Consider the following 23,234-nt stretch of genomic DNA (forward strand, 5'->3'; position numbering starts at 1 on the left):
TTTTCCGAGAAGATTTTCATTCGTCGATAATTTTTATCCTTACTTCGCAAATATTGTTGTGCTACTTTCCTCTTGATCTTTTTTATCTTGAGGTTCCATTGTACAAAAATTTCAGCTCGGACTTGAAATTCTACCCGGTTAAGCGAGGTGTCATTGGCTAGCAGTCAACCCGGCCGAATTTTCTATGCGTAGTTCGATATGTCAGACTCAACAGTGGCTTTCCATTCAAACTTTTAGTACCTTCTTTTTGCTTTGAGCTTTAAACAAGCAGTGTAACTACTTTTCTCCCGTTTTTGGTTGAGATTCTTGAGTCCAAATTGTTGCTTATAAGATAAAATGGCCATGTTATGTGTTGCTGTGTCTTGAGACGTCACAACCAATGATGGCATTTACACAAAGTAGGTTGAATTAAACACATTTGAAACTTTCAAGTCATTGACAGCAAAAAAACGATTCAGATTTTAATATTGAGAAATTTTAGTAATGCATCAAATACCCATATAGTTATACGCTCAAAGTGTTAGGATATTTCCAGCTCTGTTTAATGCTAGAATAAATTGACTAGCGAGACAATATTTCATTCACTATGAATAAGCAAAACTGCAGATGTATTTATTTTTAATTATATTTTGCTAAAATGGTATCATGTCCCTTTAACATTTCTGCATCTTTGCATCAGCTTCAATCTCCTGGCTGAAACAAAAGGAAAATTATGTTTTTAAATTCAAAAACCTTATTGGGACTAAATCAGTTGGTCTCAACTGATCGACTTAAAAGTACATACGATGGCCGGGACCCATCAACAATACGACCTTACAAGGCTGCTGCAGTAGAGTTATTAAGTATGACGTCATAAAAAATTTAGTTCAAACCACAATTATAAACCAGTAAAGCCCTAAAGCCTAATAAACAGAGACAGTGATTTGGATGACAAAAGAACCTGTGCACATGTATCCATTTGTCAGTCATTTTATGGTACGTTGAGCTAATTTTGCACACCTAAAGTGTTTCCGATGCTCTCTAAGGTTAAATAGTCTGAATTCCGAAGTTGTTAAAATTGATTTTTTTGATGACATCGCGTTAAAACTAACCTCGACAATCACTGACTAGCAGCTTCAATAAATATATTTAGGGTTTTTATTTCGGTTGGTATCTCAATACGAGGGCCTAAATGAAAATCTATCATTTGGTTTGATCTGGTGGAATGATGATTACGTATGAACTCCACATCTACACATACTTAGGCCTATCAGAGTCGTTGCAGTAACACTGACCTGTGCATTTACCGATTGATTTTCGCTTTGTGCACTCACTCGTCGATCAGCTGCCGAAATAAGATCTTGATTGCTAAAGAGCGATTCAAGCTGAAAAAGGATCAGAAAAAAAATATCAAGATAGCTAGAAATAGGGTACAAGTATTGGTATGGTGACAGAAACAGAACTAATTTGGCCGTTCACAAGATTCTCCGAACCTTGAGATGTTAATCTAACTAATTTCTTTGCAGGAATGACACGTGTTACCAAAAGGTATTCAAAAATTCAAATTTTTAGTCCGAACAAACACTTGATTCCTTTTGAAATTTAGATTGACACTGATTTGGTTTAAAATTTTGAAGCATTGGGTATAAAATTTAACGCTTTTCCCTTCTTTTGATATCTCTGGCTTTTTCCATCCCTGTTTTTCTCAATATAAAGCCTAACACGCTGTTTGGCATGTCAATATCTATAATGTGTCAATGATTCATAACAAGCAATGTGTATAGACTTTCATTGTCTACCAAAGCTTGTAAAAAAGTCATATACTTAAGATACTAAAACCAAGCAGAGTCAATAATTAATGGCAGTCTGTCCCCTCAATGATTGGCTGATATAAACAATAGGTCTTCCCGCCTTAACGAATTACGATACTTGCTTTGGCTGGCCTAGCTGCGGTAGTGGACGGCATTTGAAACTGCTAGCAAAAGCTATCGGGAATGGCAAGAAGATTTAATTACTGAAATTGAATGATGATAGTGGAAACATTTGCTTTCACTGTTGACATTGCTGCCGCAGAAACCTAACAGGGAACCAAATGTTTCTAGCCACAGCTTTACTACAACGGGAACACAGCCATTTGATTCAAAGTCTCTGGAATCAAAGTTGTCTCTGATTGGTTTAAATCGTTTAATTGTCAAACAAGCTCAACGGGGCGTGAATTTCACTCCGTGAAAATGAAGTTGATCACAATAGGGGACAGACTGCTTTAACCTGAAGTTTACAAATTATTTTGTACACAGTGGAAACTGGTAAACAAAATGGTATTCTGTCTTTAGAGGCAGCTGCGAACCTGCAATAGGCTCTTAACACTCTTACAGTTTCTGTCAAGTGCGAATTATAATGTGAAGTATAATTTGAAAACTAAAATACACTGCTGACCGAGTATGGGATATTTGGCTTTATAACTCTCTATGAGTTCTTTTCGGTTGTCCTAGACAATTAGATTAAGCAATTTTGTATGTTTATATTGTCTATTTCAATATTTGCAATGTAGTATTTTTCAACTGGATTACACAATTGAGAGAAATTCAACCGCCCTTTTATATCTCGTTTTGAATTTATTTCTATGCAGCGAATTAGTCATTCTTATTTTAGGTACCAACATCTTTTTAGGCTCTCTATATTGTTTTCGAGGAAAGTATCTTCGTTTCATTCACTATTTTCTTGTTTGCTCAGCTTAAAAACTGTTGTTCTTTCTATTTTAGAAAATCAAATACAGCATATTTGAATACCCTCCTACTACTTAAGTGGTATGACATTTTATTATATCAACTACATACCTAGCTATTTCTATAATGGAATGACTATTGTTACATTACATTTATTTGTTGTACCCTATAGAAGCTTTTTAATTTTAATCAAATTTCTCCACTTCTAAAGAGTGGCATCTATTCGTGGCGTCTCTAATTATACAAAAACTACCTTTCTACGTTTTCTTTGTATTTTTGCTGTATAAATAAGGTTCTACAGCATATGTCAAAATTTTTGCTGTCCCATGTTTTCATAAGATCCCATTCGAGAGGAAAAATTGTAGATAAAGTATTCCCAGATTTCATTTTGTCACACTTAGAGCAAACTTTGAGAAAATTTTAAGAGTTTTTGCTGATGCATGTTATTTTAAAATTCATGCTTTCTGGCCTGGGAACAAAGCTGTCTCTCTTACGCTCCAAAACCACTTAAAAACTAACTTCATTGGGGATTTGGTTTGGGGCTATTTACTGGAGATTTTGAATGCAGAAGCGCGTTTCAAGTAAAACATAAGGACAGCACATTATCGCCATCTAAATGGTTAAAAAAGTCATAGATTCTTTCTCAATAGATTCTCTCTATGACATTCAAATATTTGAACAAAACGACAAACAAAAGGATAAGTTTCAAGAGGTTGTTAAAAAACACTTAATCTGTTTGCGAATCTAGTAGATGGCTAAAAGGCCAATAAGTAGATTGAAATAGATTTGAGGTGGGTCAATGAACTGATCCACAGGGACGGAAACTAGGGTTTTTATTTGGGGGACCCAGGCCCACGATTCTCCGACAGAAAAACACCTTGGAAGGGCTTTTTGCGCCTAAAAAGATTCCCAAATATCCGACGAAAGCATAAACTTTTCTGACAAGAAAGCGATTGGAGGGAAGCTGAGTCCCCTCATCCCCCCCCCCCCCACGAACTCGGCCACTGCTGTGTCCAAAAGACTTAGCACATTATGGTATTGCAACGATAGTGTCCTTGTAGCTTTAATAGTTATAAACTTTATGATCATTATTTTTTAAACGTGATTAGATTGAAGCTAGAAGTCCAAATTGCCTTATTTGTTATTGAAATTTTCGAGTTCTTCAAACCTCATTTAGAGCGAACTTCAAACTTGGTACGGAGGTTCTTGCTTTGCGCTTTGTTTTAGGCGATAAAGGCAATTGCGCACCAATTCTGCCCTCCTTCGCAGTCCAGCTCTTTTCTAATTCATGCGAACTTGAACGATGCGTGAAGCCTCGACTTGATGTTGCGTGGCTAGTGCTCTTTTCCTTCGAAATCGAATTAGCTCCATTGGAGTGAACCTGCTTACCAAGCAAGAAGATACATTTACAGCTTACAAACGTTCTGATTACAGGAGAAATTAAGCAGCATGTTTATAGATGAATTAAAAGTCAATGTAATGGCTATTGATTTTCTAAAGAGTGCAAAGTTTTCTATCAATCACCATATACTCTAAGGATATGCAATCTCATAAGTCATTTAAGGTTTTGTGTTTGAATCTAGAAAACTGACAGCTAAGTGGAGAGATTTTGGCAAACATTTTTGGTACCTTTTTCGATGCTGTTTATCTGAAGCACCTGAACGTTTATACTAACTGAATTACTGATTGTTAAAAAATCTTTACAAAGATAATACGGATTGTTTAAAACTTTGTTTACATGGAATTTTATATATATTGGTTTGTCATTACTGCTAATGAACCAAAACAACCTTTAGCGTTCACATGCTTAATTTGTAAGTCGTCTTTTATAAGAACTTAGATGAGCAGACAATCAAGCTACCGAACTAGCAAGTTAAATCTGTTAGAAAATAAAAACCAGTTCATATTTAGATTGGTGATTCGGGTTGACTTAAAGAATCAATCCGAGTTTTATCTTTATTACGTCATTTTGTCATACCAACCTCTGGTGTAATACATTGCGGTTCACTGTTACTGCGTCTTATTTCTTCCTGTTGTTGGCCTTCTACCCCAGAAGAATATGGCTGGACTTGCATCACTGCCATTGCTGGAACTTTCTCTCTGTCTTTTGGGAATTCACTTTTCGGAAGACTGTTTCCATTTGGAAAGCTTTGTAGTGACCGCACCTCGTCATCTTTCAATAGTTCATCTTCAATGGTTGATGTCCTATCTATTTCATTTGTAGGAAGGCTGTGCTTGTGTTGGTCCCTCTGGAAATGATATGTGTTGAAAATATTATGATTCAGTACTGTTACATTGAGCTAAAAAGGCCTTTTTAGAAATAGATATCTGCACCTTTTATTACAAAAGATAGTTTGATCTTACAAGCCGGCATTGAGTTTGTCCATTGATCTACAATGCCTGCCAAGATTTCTTTGAACATCGGGCCAAACTGCGTTGTTTTTCTCTTCTTTGGAATCCTTTCTCCAAATACTACTACTTCTGCCTGCTTTCTACCGCGTAGAATTAAATTGATTAAAGGTATGTTCTGGATATTAGCAGCAGTTTACATAAATTTAGTCATGCGTAAAAAGACTGCCAGTTGCAGAAAATGGCTCCGACCACCAGTACTTCGAATCTCCTGTGTCGAGAAGTTCGCAAGCCTTGCATACACACTTGCTATTTTCTGCCAGGGCTGGCGAAACCGGGGAGGGGATTGCCGGGGGGGGCCACGGCCCCCCCACTTTTCTGCAAAGCTAAAGAAAGATTTTAGGCAAAAAGTGGAAACAAATGTAGTATATTATTCTGTAACTTTGTCTAATATTCTCTTAAATGTGTCCTTAGCTTTACCTTGGTTGCTATGTCTTTACCATAGAAGACGTACATAAAATTGAATATGGGAATTAGATCAAAGAAATCGGTCTTTGTCTAAATTTTACAACGAGTAACAGCTTGGCTTAGCAAATAGATCGAGAAACCTAGTCCAGAATAACTTGGTGCTAGCACAAATTGACGGATTGAAGTTTTTTCCATTGCCTAAACCTGGCACACAAGGTCTATTTGTTAACGAAAACTTTCTCAGAAACATTACAAAAAGAGAGAAATCACCTGTTGAAGGAAAAGAAACAGCTGGAAAGAACTTTTTTGAGGATATGAGAAATAAAGTATGGGCAGATTTGTTCTTAAAAAGTATCATCAAGAAAACTTTTGCTCGTTTGGATAATCCATTCCTACTAAGAAAGAGAAAATATCGACGCAATTATAAATTCTATCTAAACTCATTTTGACAAGCCCAGTTTGAAGGTTTTTCATATTTTTGTCAAAGCACTTAATTTCCGAAAAAGTTAAGATCAGATGTTACAAAGTTATATCTAAACTGTCCAAAATTGCTTAAATGTTTATTTTTTGTTGATAGTTCTTCTGTTGATATTTCAACGTTAATGTTCCTTATTAATCCATGTTTCATTTATTTTTCTCCCCCATCTTATTTCGGGTACTTTTAAAATCTAAAAAAAGGTTTCATTACGAGCTATATGATAGTGGTTATTCTAAAACTTTCCAAAACTTTTCTATTTCAAGTCAACATCACAATAAACGCGACTATGCGACACCTTCAGTCAAGATTCATTTTAGATTCTCTTGATAAAGTGGACGCGACATAATTAGATATAACCTTTAGAGCCCCGGCCAAGCGACTCGATTTTTCACTCGATTTTTTACTCAACAAAAAAACGAATGAAAAATCGAGTCGTTTAGCCACCTTGTCGAGCGAGTCAAATGGCGTTGAGTGATGTTGAGTGAAGTTTGATCTTTATCAAAAAAGTCGAGTGAAAAAGGTGTTGTCGAATAAAAATCGAATCGTCTGGCCGTCGAATGAGTGGAATGAGCGCGTGCGCAGTTATCATCTCTAATGCTTAGTTATTTTTAAAAGTGTTGATATATTCAAGAGCCGGACAGCCAAAAGAAGGCAGGGAAGGATACTACCCTGGGGCCTCGAGGCCAAGGGGACATCTTAAAGTGATGAATTCCATTTTAAGATTGGAATTAATCAAACGAAACAAAAGTATGCCTGAAAACAGTAATTTGCTCAAAACGAACTGAAATATTTAATGGCGGTTCCTGCAATGAACAAACACGATCTTATGACGCTAGAATTCGCCAAGAGAATGTAAAAGGACATTTGCATGTACAATAAGAACAGCAGCCACTTTGCGTTTCATTGTCTTCATTTTGTTGGCCTGAGTGAAAAGTCGAGTGAAAAATCGAATTGTTTGGCCATCCATGTTCGACTTCGCTCGATTTTGAGATCAAATGTCGAGAGAAAGATCGAGCGAAAAATCGAATCGTTTGGCCAAGGCTTAAGTCTGCTGCCACATTTTGCAATATTATTGTCGAATTTAATTTAATTTAATTCGACGCGGCAGAAATACGACCTGTAAACAAGGCCTTAGTTACTGAATGTGTTCTCTGTTATAATAAAATCTTTTGCTCTTGTCTACCTCCATACTGCTCCTCATAGTTGGTACCGATACTCTCGACTGTCCGTTCAGCTTAAATCCAGGTGCCATAATCTTCATTGAGTTGCCATTTTGACCACTAGCAAACAGCCCATGAGAATAGCTTTCCTCGATATCGGAAGACTTAGATGCGTCACCAACCGGCTGAACTGTGCGTTCATGGCGCCATTCTGAGCACATTCCAGTACCGTGACCGTAGCCCGGTGCGTCCGTTGCGGTAACATATCTTTTTGGCGTCGGCATGGAACAAGAGGGAAGACTACAGCTACGTCGGGGCTCATCTTGTTGCTTCTCAGATTTGTTGGCAGAAAAGGACTCAGCTGGAAGCAGTAGAGAGTTTGCAAGCTTGGCGTTCTCCTTCGCTCTCTCAATGCGCTGCGCAGCCTGTGTTGGCCTCAAAAATGGCAGAGGATTAGATGCGTCGTCATCAAGAATACCTCCAGATCCTTCTTCTTCGTCCCCACCTCCATTGCACTGAGAATCAATTCTCTAAACAATAAATTAATATCTGAATTTAAAGTTTGTTGCTGTTAATGAGCACAGAATCCTTGATATGATAGTGTGACGTAAAGCCACAAAAAGCAAAAAAAGATTGAGGGGAATCTTCAGTAATGCTTCAAAAAGTAAAAGAATGCTCACTGTCAGGCTGTCTAGAAATTACCGTCTCTTTGTCTTTCTACAATGCTAGGCCAGGCTTTAGGCCTATCAAGAAAGTCGACTAGTTTTATTACAAAATGACCATCTTATAATAATGGCCTACTGACATTCGTGTTGAATTTCATTTTAGACATCCAAATGTCATTTTGAACAACCAAAGAAAATCAGGACAAAGCCTATAGTAACCCTATCAAAGACAAATTGAGTAGACACAAGCATGTAAGCAAGAAATTCTACTAGTTATAAAAATTTCCACAATTATCACTTTCTTCTATTTTATTACATAGTTTTGTTTTTAGCAATCAAACTGTGGATAGTTTTTTTCAGATTTATAGCATCAGCTCTGCTTGTGCAATATTTGCTTTGTCTAAAATAAGATAACAGAATACGTTTTCGTTTCATTCTGATAACTGTTTTGTAAAACTTAATGTTGTAACCTACATTAACACCCAAATTATGAATCATGAAGAAGGAAGAAAAGCAGCTGAGGTATTATGGCATGTAGGGATGAACTTAGAATCAATGGAAAGAATATAGCAACCTTAGGTTTTAAAGTGCTTGAGATTCTTAAAGTTCAAATCGAATTAAAGTCCGAGTTTTTCATTGTTTTGTGGGAGATTGAATTGCTCTTGTGGCAACTGCTTATATAGTAGCATTATCTTCAAAAATTTACATGGAATTTGTTTTTACAAGGCTTAGCAGCAAAACATATGTTGCATGCCTCTTTTCTTGATTTGCCAGCTGACAATTTTCCACCAAATAAAACTTGATTGGTGCTGCTTGTTGCAGCTGGAAACCAAGGTAGTGGATCGCTGAGTCTTCTCGAGATGGTTGGTGTTGTTTTGCCTTTATGGAAGCTCAGAGGTTCTTCCTGGAACGTATCAAGAGAAAGCCGCATAATTTCAAAAAGAGTAGCAAAAAGGGCGAAAATGCCAAACTCTATTCTTCTTGAAAGTCATATCCTTTTTCTCAGAAAATTGAAATATGCGATAATATTAGAGCTACGGAATTTACAGCTTGCCTGATCTGTTTTATTCAGGTTGCGCAGAAAGCATTTTTCACAACGCTAGAAAAGGGGCAGTTCCATAAGTTAATATGCATATTGAAAACCTCTCTATGAAAGCTGTATTTAAATCTTACTTCAATCATTGGTGGGAGGTCGTGATCTTCTTTGAAAAAAGGCCCGTTCCTTTTCCTCTTTTGCGGCCTTCTTAAGGATTCCATCTACAAAGAAAATAGATAATAGGTTGGCACTTATATTTCATTATAAAAGCCATCTAATGCCAATAGTGAAATCAGTTTTTAGCAATGCACCTGAGCTCTAATATATATTGAAATTGTTGATGACTATGTGGCTAGGGTCGTCAACTACAGATCAAAGGTTATGAGTTTGTTGGAAGGAGCAGGACACCGCTTTGATGACACAACTCTATATCTTAACAAAACAACTGTCATTTGAGAAAACAAATGCTTTGTTATTGCTGCTAACAATAGAAGACAAACTTAGGCCTTGAAATGAAACTAACATGAACAAATTGGTTCTTGTTAAAAACATTCTGTCCTGTTTCCTAATCTTGGAGAGATTTCTTAGCTTGTAGACATTCTTCAGGCACTACAGTGGCTTAAGTCACCTATCAATCATCAATTGGCCAATCAGTGAGGGTCTGAGTAGTATCACGCTTATTGATTGGCCAATAGTTAATTGATAACTTGCTTTATCTGTCGATTATCTTTTCTTGTAGCAGCCACCAAACAGCAGCACAACACACAGGCTGTTATCTACAACTGTATTTTAAATATAAAATTATATTAAATTACATTTTGAATATCCTGTCGATTGATAGAGGAAAGTTTGACAGATCCTGTGTTTCGTGTGAACTCATCAACGTCATCTGTTTCACTGAACAATTTGTCGCTGACGTATATATCAAGCTGTAAAAATAAGATTTCTTGCTTTATGAATAGCTATCCATAATTTATGAATAGCTTTATGAATAGCTATAGAATGTCTTAAAGGCACTATGTCCAGTTATTCAACGATGCAGAGTTAACTGTAGGCTCAGCGGCGCGTTTAAGATCGAGAAAACATTGAGAATTAACTGTGCGTTACCGGTTGGATACGTAATAACAGGTCTACTGTGTAGTCCGACCAATGATACCCTGGGTACCAGAGCCGCAAAGATTTAACGGCAGCAAAAAATAAAGAGAGCTGCGGAGGCAAATTCTCCTTCGCCTCCGCAGCTCTCATTATTTTTTGCTGCCGTTAAATCTTTGCGGCTCTGGTACCCAGGGAAGACCACCGAGAAATTTAACTGGCTGGGAAAATACAACGGGACATAGTGCCTTTAATTGATCAAGTTCTTTTATTTTTCCTGAAAAAAAGAGATTTCCTGGAAAAGCCACAAACTGTTACATAAACATTTGAATTTTCATTTTTGACATTTCAATCTTTCTAATTACATTTGTCAAGTGCTTGAAATTCTTCTTAATGCACAATAAACCTGGACCATGAGCGTGAAAATGTCTATTCACGTAAAATTTTAATTTATAAATCTAGATTCCTCTTGAGCTCAGTAAAAATGCATTTGACTTGGTACTGTAAAATATGGAAAATAGAAATTATGGAAAATAGAATTTCATATGAAATGTAAAAACTCATCATTTTAGAAATTTGAAGAAAAAACCGATATTGACAAAATCAGAGCTTCTAGAACTGTTTAAAATCTTGATCTAAAAGCAATCATTCATCGAATTCTAATGTTTATCTAAAGGTAAAGTTGCTGTTCATCAGACATTATTTTCATCTATTATATAACCGGTTTTCTAAACATATATGCAAATTTGATATTTTTGCTATCTTTCGGCCATTGTTTGGCTTGCATGAACTGCATTAATTTTGCAATTTCTGAAAAATCATAAAACATTACTTTAAATAACAACTCACCTCAAGAGCAAAAACACAGTTAAAGAAGAAGTTGAAGAGACCCTGTGGAAAATACAGTTTTATTGCAGCTATATTTTCAAGAGTTTCATCCATAAGCAATTCAAAAAAAGTAGATAAAAATGTCTTAAGTACGAAGCGAGAACGAAGCTCTTGAAAAAATATATTAAATTAAGTCAATTTAGTATTAAATTAGTCAAATCAAATTAGTCAAATCAAATTAATACTAAAAAGGTACTGTGATGCAGGATTCAAAAACTATTCTTAGCAATCTTTTGGTGGTACAAAACTTGAAAATGGCTTTGAAAAAAGCAAACATTTGAGTTAACTAAAGCTTTTCGTCTGACACTCTTTAGAGTTCAGAACGTAGAACGTAGATCGAAAATTCTACGCTAGGAAATATATATACCCAGTTTTGGATCAAAATAGGCATTTTTGGAATCTATCTACATTAGCACGAAAAAGCCGCTATTGTGTAGACAAAAGGAGTTCGTTTTCACATTAGGACTCCATTGGTAATATTCTCTATAGGCAAGCGGCACTGACTGGGCAACCTCAACAGTCATGTGCTCGTGTTTTCTGATTGGCCTATTTAGATCCAAACTGGGTATATACATTTCCTAGCGTAGAGTTTTCGATCTACGTTCTAACGTTTTAAACTCTGAAGAGTGTCAGACGAAAAGCTTTAGTTTACTCAAATGTTTGCTTTTTCCAAAACTATTCTTAACCTTTCATTACATCTGTGTTGAAATTGCACCTTTCTGCATAAAGTTGAACTGTCTAACTGTTGCCCTTAAAGCCACTACTTCTTAATAGCCACTACTATAGTTTCCTTTTTAATCAAAAGATGATGATGATGTACAACGGCTTTATAATTTAGATAAAGGATAGCAAAGGCAAAGTACACTGTGAATTACTTGGAAAGTACTTTCATTAAATTTGAACGCACATTTGCATAGGCAATAACAATAAAAAACATATCAAAGTCAGCAAATGCAATGACAACATCAATGAAAACAATTATCTAAGTAGCCTTGGCTTTTTTGAGATAACCTGTAGTCCACTGCTGAGGGCAAAGATCAGCTGGAAGTCGAGATGGTCAGGGTACCAGAAAAGCAGATGCGCGAACACCCAAACAATACTTGTGATGAAGATCATCACACTGCTTGTTTTGATACCATACCTGAAGAATTACAAGAATCATGCTTTTGAAAAATTCAATGCACTAAAGGTATAAAATTTATGATCTTAAAAAATTGGAAAACGTTATGCTTAGTATTGAAATACTCATAAGTCAAAACTTAATTTACGTATGAATCTGACTCCTCATACTTTTGTTTACTTCCTCAACAGAAATAGTACCCATTAATATCCTCCATCGACTCCGCACCTTCCTAACCAGACATTTTTACAAGAAATTTTTCATTTTCAAAAAGAGTAGAAGACATGCATACAGTGTATTTGTGAATAATGGAAGCCAACATAGGGTTTTGTATACATTGCAAATAAATATTTTTTGAAGTGCGCAAAACATATTCTTGATTTTTCAAGGGGAACAGAGAAGTCTTTAAAATACGAAGTTTTGAATTACTAAATAAATGAAAATTAAAATTTGACATGAAAGGCTATGAAGATATAAAATGTCTGTTCAGATTAGTGTGAGATCAATGAGAAAGCTATATATTTATTTTGCAACCGTGATCCTGGACGCAGGATTGCGAGGAGCGCCCACGAGAAACGGACATACCGAATTAAAGCCCCGAAATGTCCCTCATGAGTTTCTGGCTGATGAGTTGTTTTTTTATCATTTTCTGCCCATATACAAGCTATTTGCTCAAAACATACAAGGGGCACACACAACCACCCCCCCCCCATCTGAGTTTGAGGCTGTAACCAGATGGTAGTGACTACTCCTTATCTCCTTTTATCTCATTTTTCCATTTTGGATTGTACAATTTTATTCACACATTTATTTTTTTAGTTTTCTACTTTCTTTGCCTATAAAAATATTTCCAAGAATAATGTAACGGACTGCGATGACCCAACAACTTGTTTCGTTCAGATTTGCTTGACTTACTTGATTGCCTGGTCTGTTTTCCGTCGAGTGTAGGTCGTCGGAGCCGGTCTTTTGATAACTGATTTGACTGTTATTGACAGCATTGTCATAGACGCCTAAAATTTAAAAATTTAACTAATCAAAAACTGAATTATCAATTGCATATGCTAATAAAAAATCGTACCAATCAATTGGTATTTTAGCCTAAAGTAATACCTAAATCTTTTGTGTGAAATGCCATTCTTCAAATTATTTTAACAATCGTAACCCATTAGAAAAATTTAACCCTATCTTAGCTGGTGGACCTTAATTAATTCTGTTCCCATCTTAGATACTTTTTAAATTTTATAACTGTTGTCCAAAATTTATCTGCAAACATAATGAAAAGGTTTTTCAAAAAACCTTTGTTAACAGTTGTCATGGCAATCAGAAAGTACTTTAGTTTTCATAGAGTGCTTTTAAACATTATGCTTATTTTTACTTAGTGACATATACTTTGAATTTAGCTGTATTGAATTTTCTGTTAGATTATAAACAAAAAACTATTATCTGATAATCAAATAATGACGTCATTATGAAATTCTGCCTCGATTCTTACAAACGAATAGTCTTAAAACATACCACTGACAGACCTCCAGCGGGTATCAAGAGTGTCAAAGCAACAAAGTCAGAGCCCCAGCAACTGTAGAGAACAGACCTATGAAAGAAGTACTGTTGATCGGCAAAAAGCATTCCAAATAGTTCATAGAGTTTGCGCCTCGCTTGAAATTTGTCATTTATTTTTTACACTAGTACTGTTAATTCGAATACCATTCTATTAATTATTTGACTTTTTAGCGATAAAACCGTATCAATAAACCCGAATATTAGTGGTATAGGCAAAGGTTTCAACATTTGTTAATCATAACGATGATGGCTCGTTGTTACTGGAAACATACATGGGTTGCTCACAAATTAATGGAACAAGAGATGAATTTTTAGTTATATTCAACATTATTAATAAAGAAACAATGATATTTGCTTTTCTTTAGCACAAGATAATGAAACTTTCATGCTTCTTTCTTTGAATTTCTGCGGTAGAAGAGTTTTTTCAACATAACTCCTTTATCTCTTCTAACCACTTTAATTTAAAGCCTACATACCATGCTTATATCTATATGCAATTGAATTACAGTCTATGTACAATTAAAAGTTCAATGCAGCGTAACATAAGATGCTTACCCAATATCTTGATCAAGAAGAAACCCAATCAGCAGCTGTACAATAACAAATGGTACTGGGAATCCTGAAATGATGAAAGTGTTCAGCGTTTAATGGTTGGTTGATGAAGGAAGATGGGCAAGCGGAAGCTTGTAAATTGGAAGATATCCCTCTGAAAAAGTTATAAATGTGGTTTTATAAAAAGGGGCAAATAGAGCATTTTTGGTTATTCATAATGCATTGAGAAAAAACAGGACCATGCAACTTTGATGTAACTTAATACTAATGCTAAATTGCACATAATGCTAAATAGATAGAGGTTTTTAAAAGAGATGTGCTTTTTTCCATTGAACTTTCATCATCAAATGAAGTCGTCAAAGGAATTCTTCAGGAACTTGAGTAATCTCTATTGTTTGTTTTGCTTCGTCTCAATGTACAGAAAGGATAAGCTGGCAAAGAAGTAACAGTATCTAGAAGTATGTTAGATAGGTATTGTATTTGAATAGTTAGGTATTGTAAGGTATTCTTTGGAATATAACAAAAGCTTAAGATGCCTGGGTAAATATTTTATTTATAAATTTTACATAGTTAGAAGTTACTTAGTAAAAGTCTAAACAATTGAACCGTGGACATCTGCATCATGGGAACTTGGAAGCGAGGATGGAAGAAGCAGCGTGAGCCCTCTTTTAGATAACGGATTTCGGAACTGGAATGGTGAAACAAGGGGATTTTGAACCGGAAAAGGGCTTGGAATCTGTAGCCCTACACCTACCGTCGAACTCTGATCTTGTTCTTTCATAACAGACATTGTTGGTATAGGCAGCCAGGCCCCCCTCCCAAATGTAAATTATGTTGGGATGACAAAGAAAATCTAATGTACTGCAGCATCCAGGTTTTATGAAAAACAATTTCTAGCATACAGGTAATGAATGCTATTTGAAATATACATAGAGAACATGTGAGTTTTATCCTTTTTACTCGGGTTCTGCAGTTATTCTTGAATTGAAAACATACCCCACGCTGCCACGAAGAGCTTCATGAAGTTGACATAAGGCTTCATTTTTACAACAGATTTAAAAATAAAGTATTGGTCTGCAGTAAGCCACGAGAAACAAGCCAGTACAAAGTAATGCAACAGCGTTGTTGCAGCTTGGCACAGCTCCTGTAAATAAAATGAAACAGTAATAATCTCTCGTTGATGAATACTGGAGACATGTGACACCATACCGGAGAGATTACACATCGAATCCACTGACCAAACATCATAAGAAAGTTAAGTTACTGCTCTTTACACGATATCTGACTCATTTATAACCCTGTTCACACGTACGATAGCTACTAAAGTGTCATTGAGGGGTTCTGGATAAGAACTGGTGGTGTGAGGCGAGTTCGAAAGTCAAAAGTGGTCAGATTCACCTTAGTAGATCGGTAAATCACATTCAAACAGAAATGAATTTACTTTGCAAAACCGATCAAGTACGTATTGGCTTCAAGCATTGTCATGCTGCAAAGATAACAAGAAACTGGGCTCCAAAGTGAAGCCGGGATAGGAAACTCCAAGGAGGTACATTTAACATATGACCCTGAAAATGACTCCTAAATATTTATTTGATTTTATAGTTAGACGTCAGACAAATTATTGAACACTCTAGCTGGTTTTTTTACCTGACTCGTAAGGCCTTGAAAGCCAGTCAGCATAACAATGTTGATGAAAACAAGGGTAATGGACTGTTGTTGTTTTATAAGTAACAAGCGTGTCTTCTCCCTGCAAAAGACATGCGTCATAATCATTTACACAAAATCATAGTTGCAGCCCTAATAGTTCTTAAATATGTTTGAAACCATATATCAAAGGTATGGTTTTAATGCATGGCTTGAAATGAGACTGGGTAGTAAACTAAGCTGGAGAACAAATGAATCATTTCAATCTTGATTTTGTCCGAGTCTTGATTTGTAAGAACATGCAAAACGTGTTAGAATTAAAGGCAACGGGGAGAATGAAGCTGCGTAGAATAAGTAGCTGCGTAGCAACAAATGACTTGTATAAATGTTGAAATACTTGTAATAAGAAGCTGTTACATAATTGGAAAAAAAATTCTAGGTTATTGAATATACAATATCAATGCTATTTGCTCATGTCAAACGCTAATGCAGTAGTGACCTGTAATTATATAGTTATTAAAAGTCTTCTGATTAAGTCATCAAGATACAATCTTGATGTGGTCACCCGAACTAATATTAAATTGTTGTTAGCTTTTTAAGCGATACCATAGCACACCAGAAAGCCTTTTTTATCAAAATTGCAATGCAACAATGTAATAACTTCTGCTAGAATACCAACGTTTGATACAATTTATCCTGAAACTTTTGTAGTCATTTTCTCAACACCTGGTATATTATTGTGAAATCGCTGTTGATAGCGCTAGTAAAGGAAGCATAAATGGAACGACCCCTAAGAGCGCATCACACGAGATCAAATAAAACTTTAGCAGGTACTGCTTGAGAATCAATAACAAGGAATGATCCGAGGGTCGATTCCGGATTGTGCAATCCCTTGCCTTTTTCTATCCCGTTGTTTTTTTAAATCACCTATTTTAAACTTTGATTAAGACCTAAATCGATTAACTGGAATATTTTCTGCAGGACGAATTCTAGAAAAAATTTGAATTCTAGCGGAAAATTGCTACACCAAACAAAAATTTAGAAAATCAAAATTCTTCATCGAAATTGTAGCAGTAAAATCAAAATAAAATTTTTTTTAGATGACTTGTAATCATCATATAATTAATAAAAAATCATGAAAGGAAAATTATGTTTTATCTTATCATGATGCTTGAAATCAAACTCTGGCAAAAGAAATATTTTAAATGAAACTTTTTAAATTTTTCAATAATCAAAAGTATAATTTTTAAGAAAGAGCTCTTTATGTTTCCTTAGTCTTTTTGATTTACAAAAATAACCAGTTTATATTGTTCGTGTGTGATAATCTACCGCTATTGTATCGTTCTATGTGAGGCTTTGTATTTTAGAATCTATCAGGTTCTTCTTTACAGTTATGTTGCTATCTTTAATCGTTGACGGGCCAAATATTATTATTATTAAATACAATCAATAATGATGACATAAATATCATTTAATATCGTTTTGACCAACTAGGATGTACTGAAAAGTATCATTCTAAGTTCTGCTTATAACGCATTTTTCGCTTAAGGTATTTTAAAATCTTCTTTAACATTAAAAGTAATGGTTAAGATGAATGTATCAGTACTTTTACTTATGAAATTATCAAAAATTGTTTTCTACCATGAAAAAAGCATTAAATATTGAATATTATCGGCTTAGCAGCAGCTTCTACTCTGGTGTCTTATCACACTTTTTTTCGGGGGAAAGGTAATCAAAAATTAATAGTACTTCAACTAAGATACAGCTGATTTAATCTGTCTTTAAAACAGCAGAATTCTGGCGAATTAGAAACGCTTTAGACGTTTCGAGGAAGGAAAAATACAAGGAAAGGTCACTCCAATTCAAGTCGAAGCTGATTTGTAGACGACTTTGCAAAGAAATTTTTTCAAGAGAAAAACGCAGGTGCTATATAAAAGACTAGAGCTTAACAATGGCCAAGGGAAATACACAATCAGTCTTTGTATGTCTAAATTTTTAAAAAGCTAGCTCTTTTGCTATTTCAAAAAGAAAATCTAGCAACTCAAAATCAAATTATTGACGCTCGTTATCTTTCTTGAATGACGTTGCATCAGATTAACATATAAATACGCTTTATATCTCTTGCCTGATCTCGTCCAATATGACGGTTTTTTATGTTTTAAATAAAATGGGAGGCTTTACTGATCAAGTTTTGGCCACTCTAGTACTGGGCTTACTTGTTATAGCTGTTTTCAGTAACACAAATTTTTCAATTTTGCCCTTTCAAAATAGTAAAAATTCTTGCAAGTCTAAAAATATTTGTAAGTGTGTCAGTGCGATGACACTGGAAAAAAATAAAATATTTGAACAGTTACGAAAGATAACAACCGTCAGTTTATTGGCTGCCACCAGCTTTCATCAGTACCTATTTCATTTGAAAAGAGGAACGATGAAAAAAACTAAAGAAATTATTTATCTTTACCTATAGCAGCCGAGAACCAGCACAGCAAGAAGACAGAACAACAGAGAAATGCTGCAGCCAATGATGGAAGTGGCATGTATGATGGACCTCATTTTGTGCCAGTCTTTGCTCCTCACGAGAGAAAGATATCTGAACAATCTTCGAAAAAGTCTCTGCAGAAACAAGACATTGGACTGCCGAAAACATCTGCCCCTAGACATAAGTAGCAAAAGGAGGACGAAAACCATGAATCTCATTTGCGAAGACAGGTGAGAGCTTCAAGCAAAAACCGAATTTGCATCGTGCATTGGTCAGTCAATGCTATTACAAACTCTTCTTTGAATGTCCGCACAACCATGTTGCTACAACAGAACAAACACAGGCTTTTAGCATTGTTGTTGGAATTTTAGCCTAGAACGATTCCGGATCCAAACACATAACTAGATCTGCGAAAGATTACCGATCGATCTGAATTAAAGATCTTTTTACAAGAGCATCATCTCTAAAGGCCGATTTCCATTTGACATTTTTTGTGCGCGCGGGCGTAGCGCCCAAATCTGAGCATGCGTAGTTAAGTGCTGTTGTCAAGTGGCCTAGAGCACAAAAAAGTTGAGACCCTATCAACTTTCTGGCACTCACAGCGGACGCAAAATCGAGACCACTTGATTTTAACTACGCGTGCTCAGATTTGGGCGCTACGCCAGCCAAAAAGGGCTTCACATCTAGGAAAAAAGACGAAAATTACAAAAGAAGAAAGTTTCGCACCTAATATTCGCTAGTTTAAATACTCAAGATGGAGCAAACACTGACACAGCATGAAGTCAACCATTAAGCAAGAAACAAAATTCATTTGCAAATTAAGTTTAGGGCACTGCGTGGACCTGCGGTCTGTGCCCCCTGAGTTGACTAGAGGCTTGGGAAAGTTTCACCAACAGGATTCCAACTAACGCAAAGCACGAGCAGAACGCATGGACCATTCACCCATACCACCATTAATGATTCTTCCATTCGAGAGACGTCATGTAACTTCGATTATGCCACTTTGTAGATTGGCTGTAGTACCGAAGAAAAAGATTTTTTTCCTCTCACTATTTTTCTCCAAGGGTATGTCAGCTGACATATTGATTCTTAAGTGAATTGAAATCTGCCATCGATCAGAGAGAATATTTTCTTCTAAGCAGTAGCTATCTAGCAGGGGGCCAGTGGCGCCAGATCCCCCAGCTGAACAAAGCTTGCATAGGGCGCCTAAAGTTCAAAAAAATTTGATACGACCGACTTGCCTGGTTATTAGGTCTCTAGGAGGAAAACTGAGACAAAGAAGACGCCTTAAATTCAAACTTTTTTTGGGGTGCACGCCTTCATACCCCCTAGCAAAGTCTCACTACAGGGTACGTCTTTGTGCCCCTTCAGTAGTGTGCTATCCAGGCAAAACATTTGTACAGTTCGCACTGTGCTGTTGTATGTATGTTTTGAGCTCGTTTAGTTGCCCTAGAGTACAAGTTTAGCAAAACAAAGGTAAATATTTTATCTGGCGCATTTGATCCCCCTCCACGATAGCAAATGAACACCACAATTACAAAGAGAAAAAACCCTCATTTTACCATATCGTAGGGTCTCTTGAAATTTCCCCAAACATGTTCTTGGCACTTTTTTATCTAGTTTATCTGCTTGGATTGGCTTTGAAGAAGCAGTCAATTTCGTAAGCGAGTCGGTCCAACTTGTCCTGACACCCCTATGAAAAATTGTTTCATTTGCGACCCTGTGTTTACTTGTGGGTCAGTCTATCATTGGCAGACAAGGTTATAAAAATAAGAGCATTGCCAAACTGCTAATCTTGTCAGGTACAAGACAATAATATTAGTTTTTAAGGGCGCCACTACTTGATAACATTTGCGGTTGTCTTTTCCAGAGGTATGGTGCCGATTGCATACGTTGAAACATCATGCATATGAGCAAGAATAATCAATATTGATTATATCGTTGTAGTTTGTATCGCTAAAAGGATTTAATGAGTGGTTGAGGATAGTAAACTGATTTTATTGGTTCAAGAAAGTATACTGACATGGCATGTCATTAGAACATTGCATCCCAAGAACGATGTTTCTATAATAAATGAAACCTTTGACAAAGTAATATGCTGTATGAGAATTCTTTGTACATATTTCAGTCAACGAAAACAACTTTCGCCGTGCGGTGATTTCAAACCCAAGCAGGTGATTTCGATTTGGGTAAATGCACAGTATCAAATTTGTTCTTTTACAACAAAAAACTATACAGACGTGTGTGAGCTTTTCGCTTAGAGGTGACGCTCGCAGCCATCTTTAATGGGGGGGGGGGGGGGGATTTAGGTTATGAATGAATGAATGAATGAAAGAATGAATGAATGAAATAACCTTGAATGAATGTATCTACTCGACAAATTTGATAGATATTTTTTAGAAACTGCCTTATCGCCTTGTGAGTAGACCTTACTTTTCAATGTTTATCTCTGCCATGTTGTTAAAGAAAAACGAGGTTCTGGCATAATCTACCATGCATACGATCATACTTTCGGTGCATAAAACTGGACTGTTCCAAGTTGCTTTGACGGCCTGACTTTACAGCACCAAGCATTTTAGGACAGAGACCGCAACTTTCATAACATTATACTATGTATTCAACTTGTAGATTAGTTCAAGTTAAACTTCGGTCATTAACCTTTTCTTTTCTGTAACCTTCAGCCAATAGAAATATTGGTAAATTTACAAAAGCCAGTAAAAAAACCGTTATTCACAGCAAAGTTGGTCACAGCTAACATTCTATATAGTTGTCTAGTCGACTTCCACAACCATTCGCGGTTAATTTTTAATGCCAAATAGTATTTTCCTCAATGCCAAAAGGATTGCTGGTGAATTTTATTCTTGTTAGAATAGAGACCTTGCTCATTAACAGTGTTTTATTCTTTTCGAGAGTATCTTATCTTATCTTATCGTATTACATGTTATCTCCTGCTCATTAAGTAGCCGCAGAACCTATATTTTCTTTCAACAAGATCAGTCTTAAAGCTACTTTTCACTAATGATACCAGATACTAGATATTTTGAGTACCTGTTAGACTTAGGCGGTATTTGAAGACACACTTCACTAAAACGCTTTTCTATTGACAGCCTTTTATTTCTTTTCACGCAATTAACTGACACGGGGCCTACGCCACGTATCTGAAAGTTGGGGAGGGGGGCAAGGCTAGCAAAAGTGGGGGGTCAACGCTTTTCCCCTTTTACTGCAGCTTTAAAACTACTTTCTTCGCACAAACCCCTCCGGTGGCGTGGGCCCTATGACAGATACTGGCCTGGTTTGACCCGCATCTTTTTGCGAGCTTAATTATCATTAATTTTTTTTTAATTGTGAAATACCCCCGAATAGTTCTAAACGAAGAAACCAAACTGAGCGTTTGAAGAATTTTTTGCCTTACGGCTTCCTCCAAGAAATTCAGGTTGAATTGTGAAAGTCTATTAGATATAATTTCGGAACATCTTGTTATCTTCTTTGTAATATAAAATTAAGACTTAGAACTGAATGCGTTGCACGGATAAATGCTCATGATTACAGCATGACATTGATACCCTTATCAAAACGTTATGAAATAGAAACTGGATATCGATCTATTTGGGCATGAAGCAGTGGCGGAAATTATGGGGGTTTGGGGGGGGGGGGGCTCGGGCCCACCCAATCAGCGAGGTCGTCGGAAATTCGGGCTTTCGTCGGATAATTGACAACCGTTTAACGTGTCGAAAATTCTCCAAGAAATCGTTCTGAAAGGGAATTTTAAGGGACGTGATTGCCATATTTTGCTAAAATAACAGGTTGCTAAAATAGGCAGCAAAAACTAGAGTCTAAATGCAACACCCAGAACTACTTAAACAAAATTGAAATTATATTTAATTTCAATTCCGTAAAGATTAGCCAGAATTTCCAACGTTATACGTTAAATACGTTTAAAAGAAGTTATTTTCAAATGTATTTCCCACTGACGAAAACAAGATAAAATGCAGAAAATGAACGTACGACTTGTCATAAGTATAATTGTTCGACCTCTTGTATCATCAATTGTCTTAGATGAGATATCAATCTTGATATCAAAAATCATAAATGGATTCTTTTTCTTGCTATTTAGTTATGGCGTAGTCAGTTAAGTGTCCCGTCAAAAAATCATCTATTTTATCAAAATGTGCAGTTTCCTTAAAATTAGACATGATCCAAGATATTATCTTGTCGGAAAATCGTAGGCGTGTGCCCTCCCCAAATGAAAGCCTGAATATCCGCCACTGCCATTAAGATATCAAGAAAGAGTTAAGAAAATATCTACCCACTTGTGGATCAAAATTTTTCAAACAGAAACGCACCAATGGAGTCTTGACTTGAGGTGAAAACGAACTCCTTCTGTCAACAGAATAGCGGTTTTTTCATTTTTATGTAAGTAGATTCTAAAAATGCTACGACGATCGGGCCCTACTAATAATTTGGAACATAACACCATTATAGTTTTTTGCACAATCTGGGTTTTCCAACAAATGCTACCCGATAGCATTATCGTATGTTTTAGATGTTGTTTTTGAAATTTTGATCTGCAAGACCGAGAAGGCTGTTAATTTTAGGGGTGTATATATGTCCTAGCTTAATGTGCTCGATCTATGTCCGTGCTGACGTTTTATACTCTGAAAAGCATCCGGCAAAATGCATTTTAATGTGCTTCTATATTTTCTTTTTCCATGGAAAGTTTTAAAATGGCTTTGAAAAAGCAAACATTTGAGAATACTAAAGCTTTTCGTCTGACACTCTTCAGAGTATAAAACGTCAGGACATAGATCTTTTTCCAAAGCCATTTTTAAATTTTGTACCACAAAAAGGTTTGCAAAAGTCATTTTTAGGAACAATTTTTCAGGCAAAAATCTCATTTTTTGGTGTTAAAAATGACTCCTCAACAGGGAAGTTCTTTGGGTGGATTCATGAAAGCACACTTCATCTGTAGATTGAAACCCCAACGTCCCTGCCGCGCCTCCTGGTGGTTAGACACAGTTCGATCTGCGCATGCGGCTGT

The 23,234-nt window shown here is 36.1% G+C and overlaps 1 protein-coding gene across 2 annotated transcripts; it reads right to left on the reverse strand.

Moving 5' to 3' along the window:
* Nucleotides 1–465: 465 nt before the first annotated feature.
* LOC148957701 (uncharacterized) lies at nucleotides 466–18,465 on the reverse strand. 2 transcript variants are annotated; one of them, XM_089114992.1, is made up of 16 exons: nucleotides 18,179–18,465; nucleotides 15,721–15,820; nucleotides 15,070–15,217; nucleotides 14,077–14,140; nucleotides 13,477–13,552; nucleotides 12,877–12,971; nucleotides 11,853–11,982; nucleotides 10,803–10,844; nucleotides 9,677–9,790; nucleotides 8,999–9,082; nucleotides 8,580–8,729; nucleotides 7,184–7,690; nucleotides 4,688–4,954; nucleotides 3,874–4,086; nucleotides 1,275–1,364; nucleotides 466–693 (listed from the first exon to the last, which is right to left on the reverse strand). In XM_089114992.1, exons 1-16 carry the CDS (start codon nucleotides 18,412–18,414, stop codon nucleotides 682–684), a joined length of 2,328 nt encoding a protein of 775 aa, XP_088971118.1. In that variant the 5' UTR covers nucleotides 18,415–18,465; the 3' UTR covers nucleotides 466–681. The 2 variants fall into 2 exon arrangements, with proteins under 2 accessions (XP_088971118.1, XP_088971119.1); XM_089114993.1 differs by lacking the exon at nucleotides 3,874–4,086 and having other exon boundaries at nucleotides 469–693; nucleotides 18,179–18,436.
* Nucleotides 18,466–23,234: the final 4,769 nt, after the last annotated feature.

This window comes from Rhopilema esculentum, chromosome 21 (assembly GCF_057945365.1).
Source record: "Rhopilema esculentum isolate cy_ngs chromosome 21, ASM5794536v1, whole genome shotgun sequence".
Taxonomy (NCBI): Eukaryota; Metazoa; Cnidaria; class Scyphozoa; order Rhizostomeae; family Rhizostomatidae; genus Rhopilema; species Rhopilema esculentum.

Coding starts and splice junctions, on each gene's coding strand:
- LOC148957701 (XM_089114992.1), bottom strand. CDS start 18,414: ATGAGATTCATGGTTTTCGTCCTCCTTTTGCTACTTATGTCTAGGGGC. Junction 14,141..15,069: donor GCTCTTCGTGGCAGCGTGGG/GTATGTTTTCAA, acceptor TCATCATTTCAG/GATTCCCAGTACCATTTGTT. Junction 7,691..8,579: donor CTGGCAAATCAAGAAAAGAG/GCATGCAACATA, acceptor TTTATTGTTTAG/AGAATTGATTCTCAGTGCAA.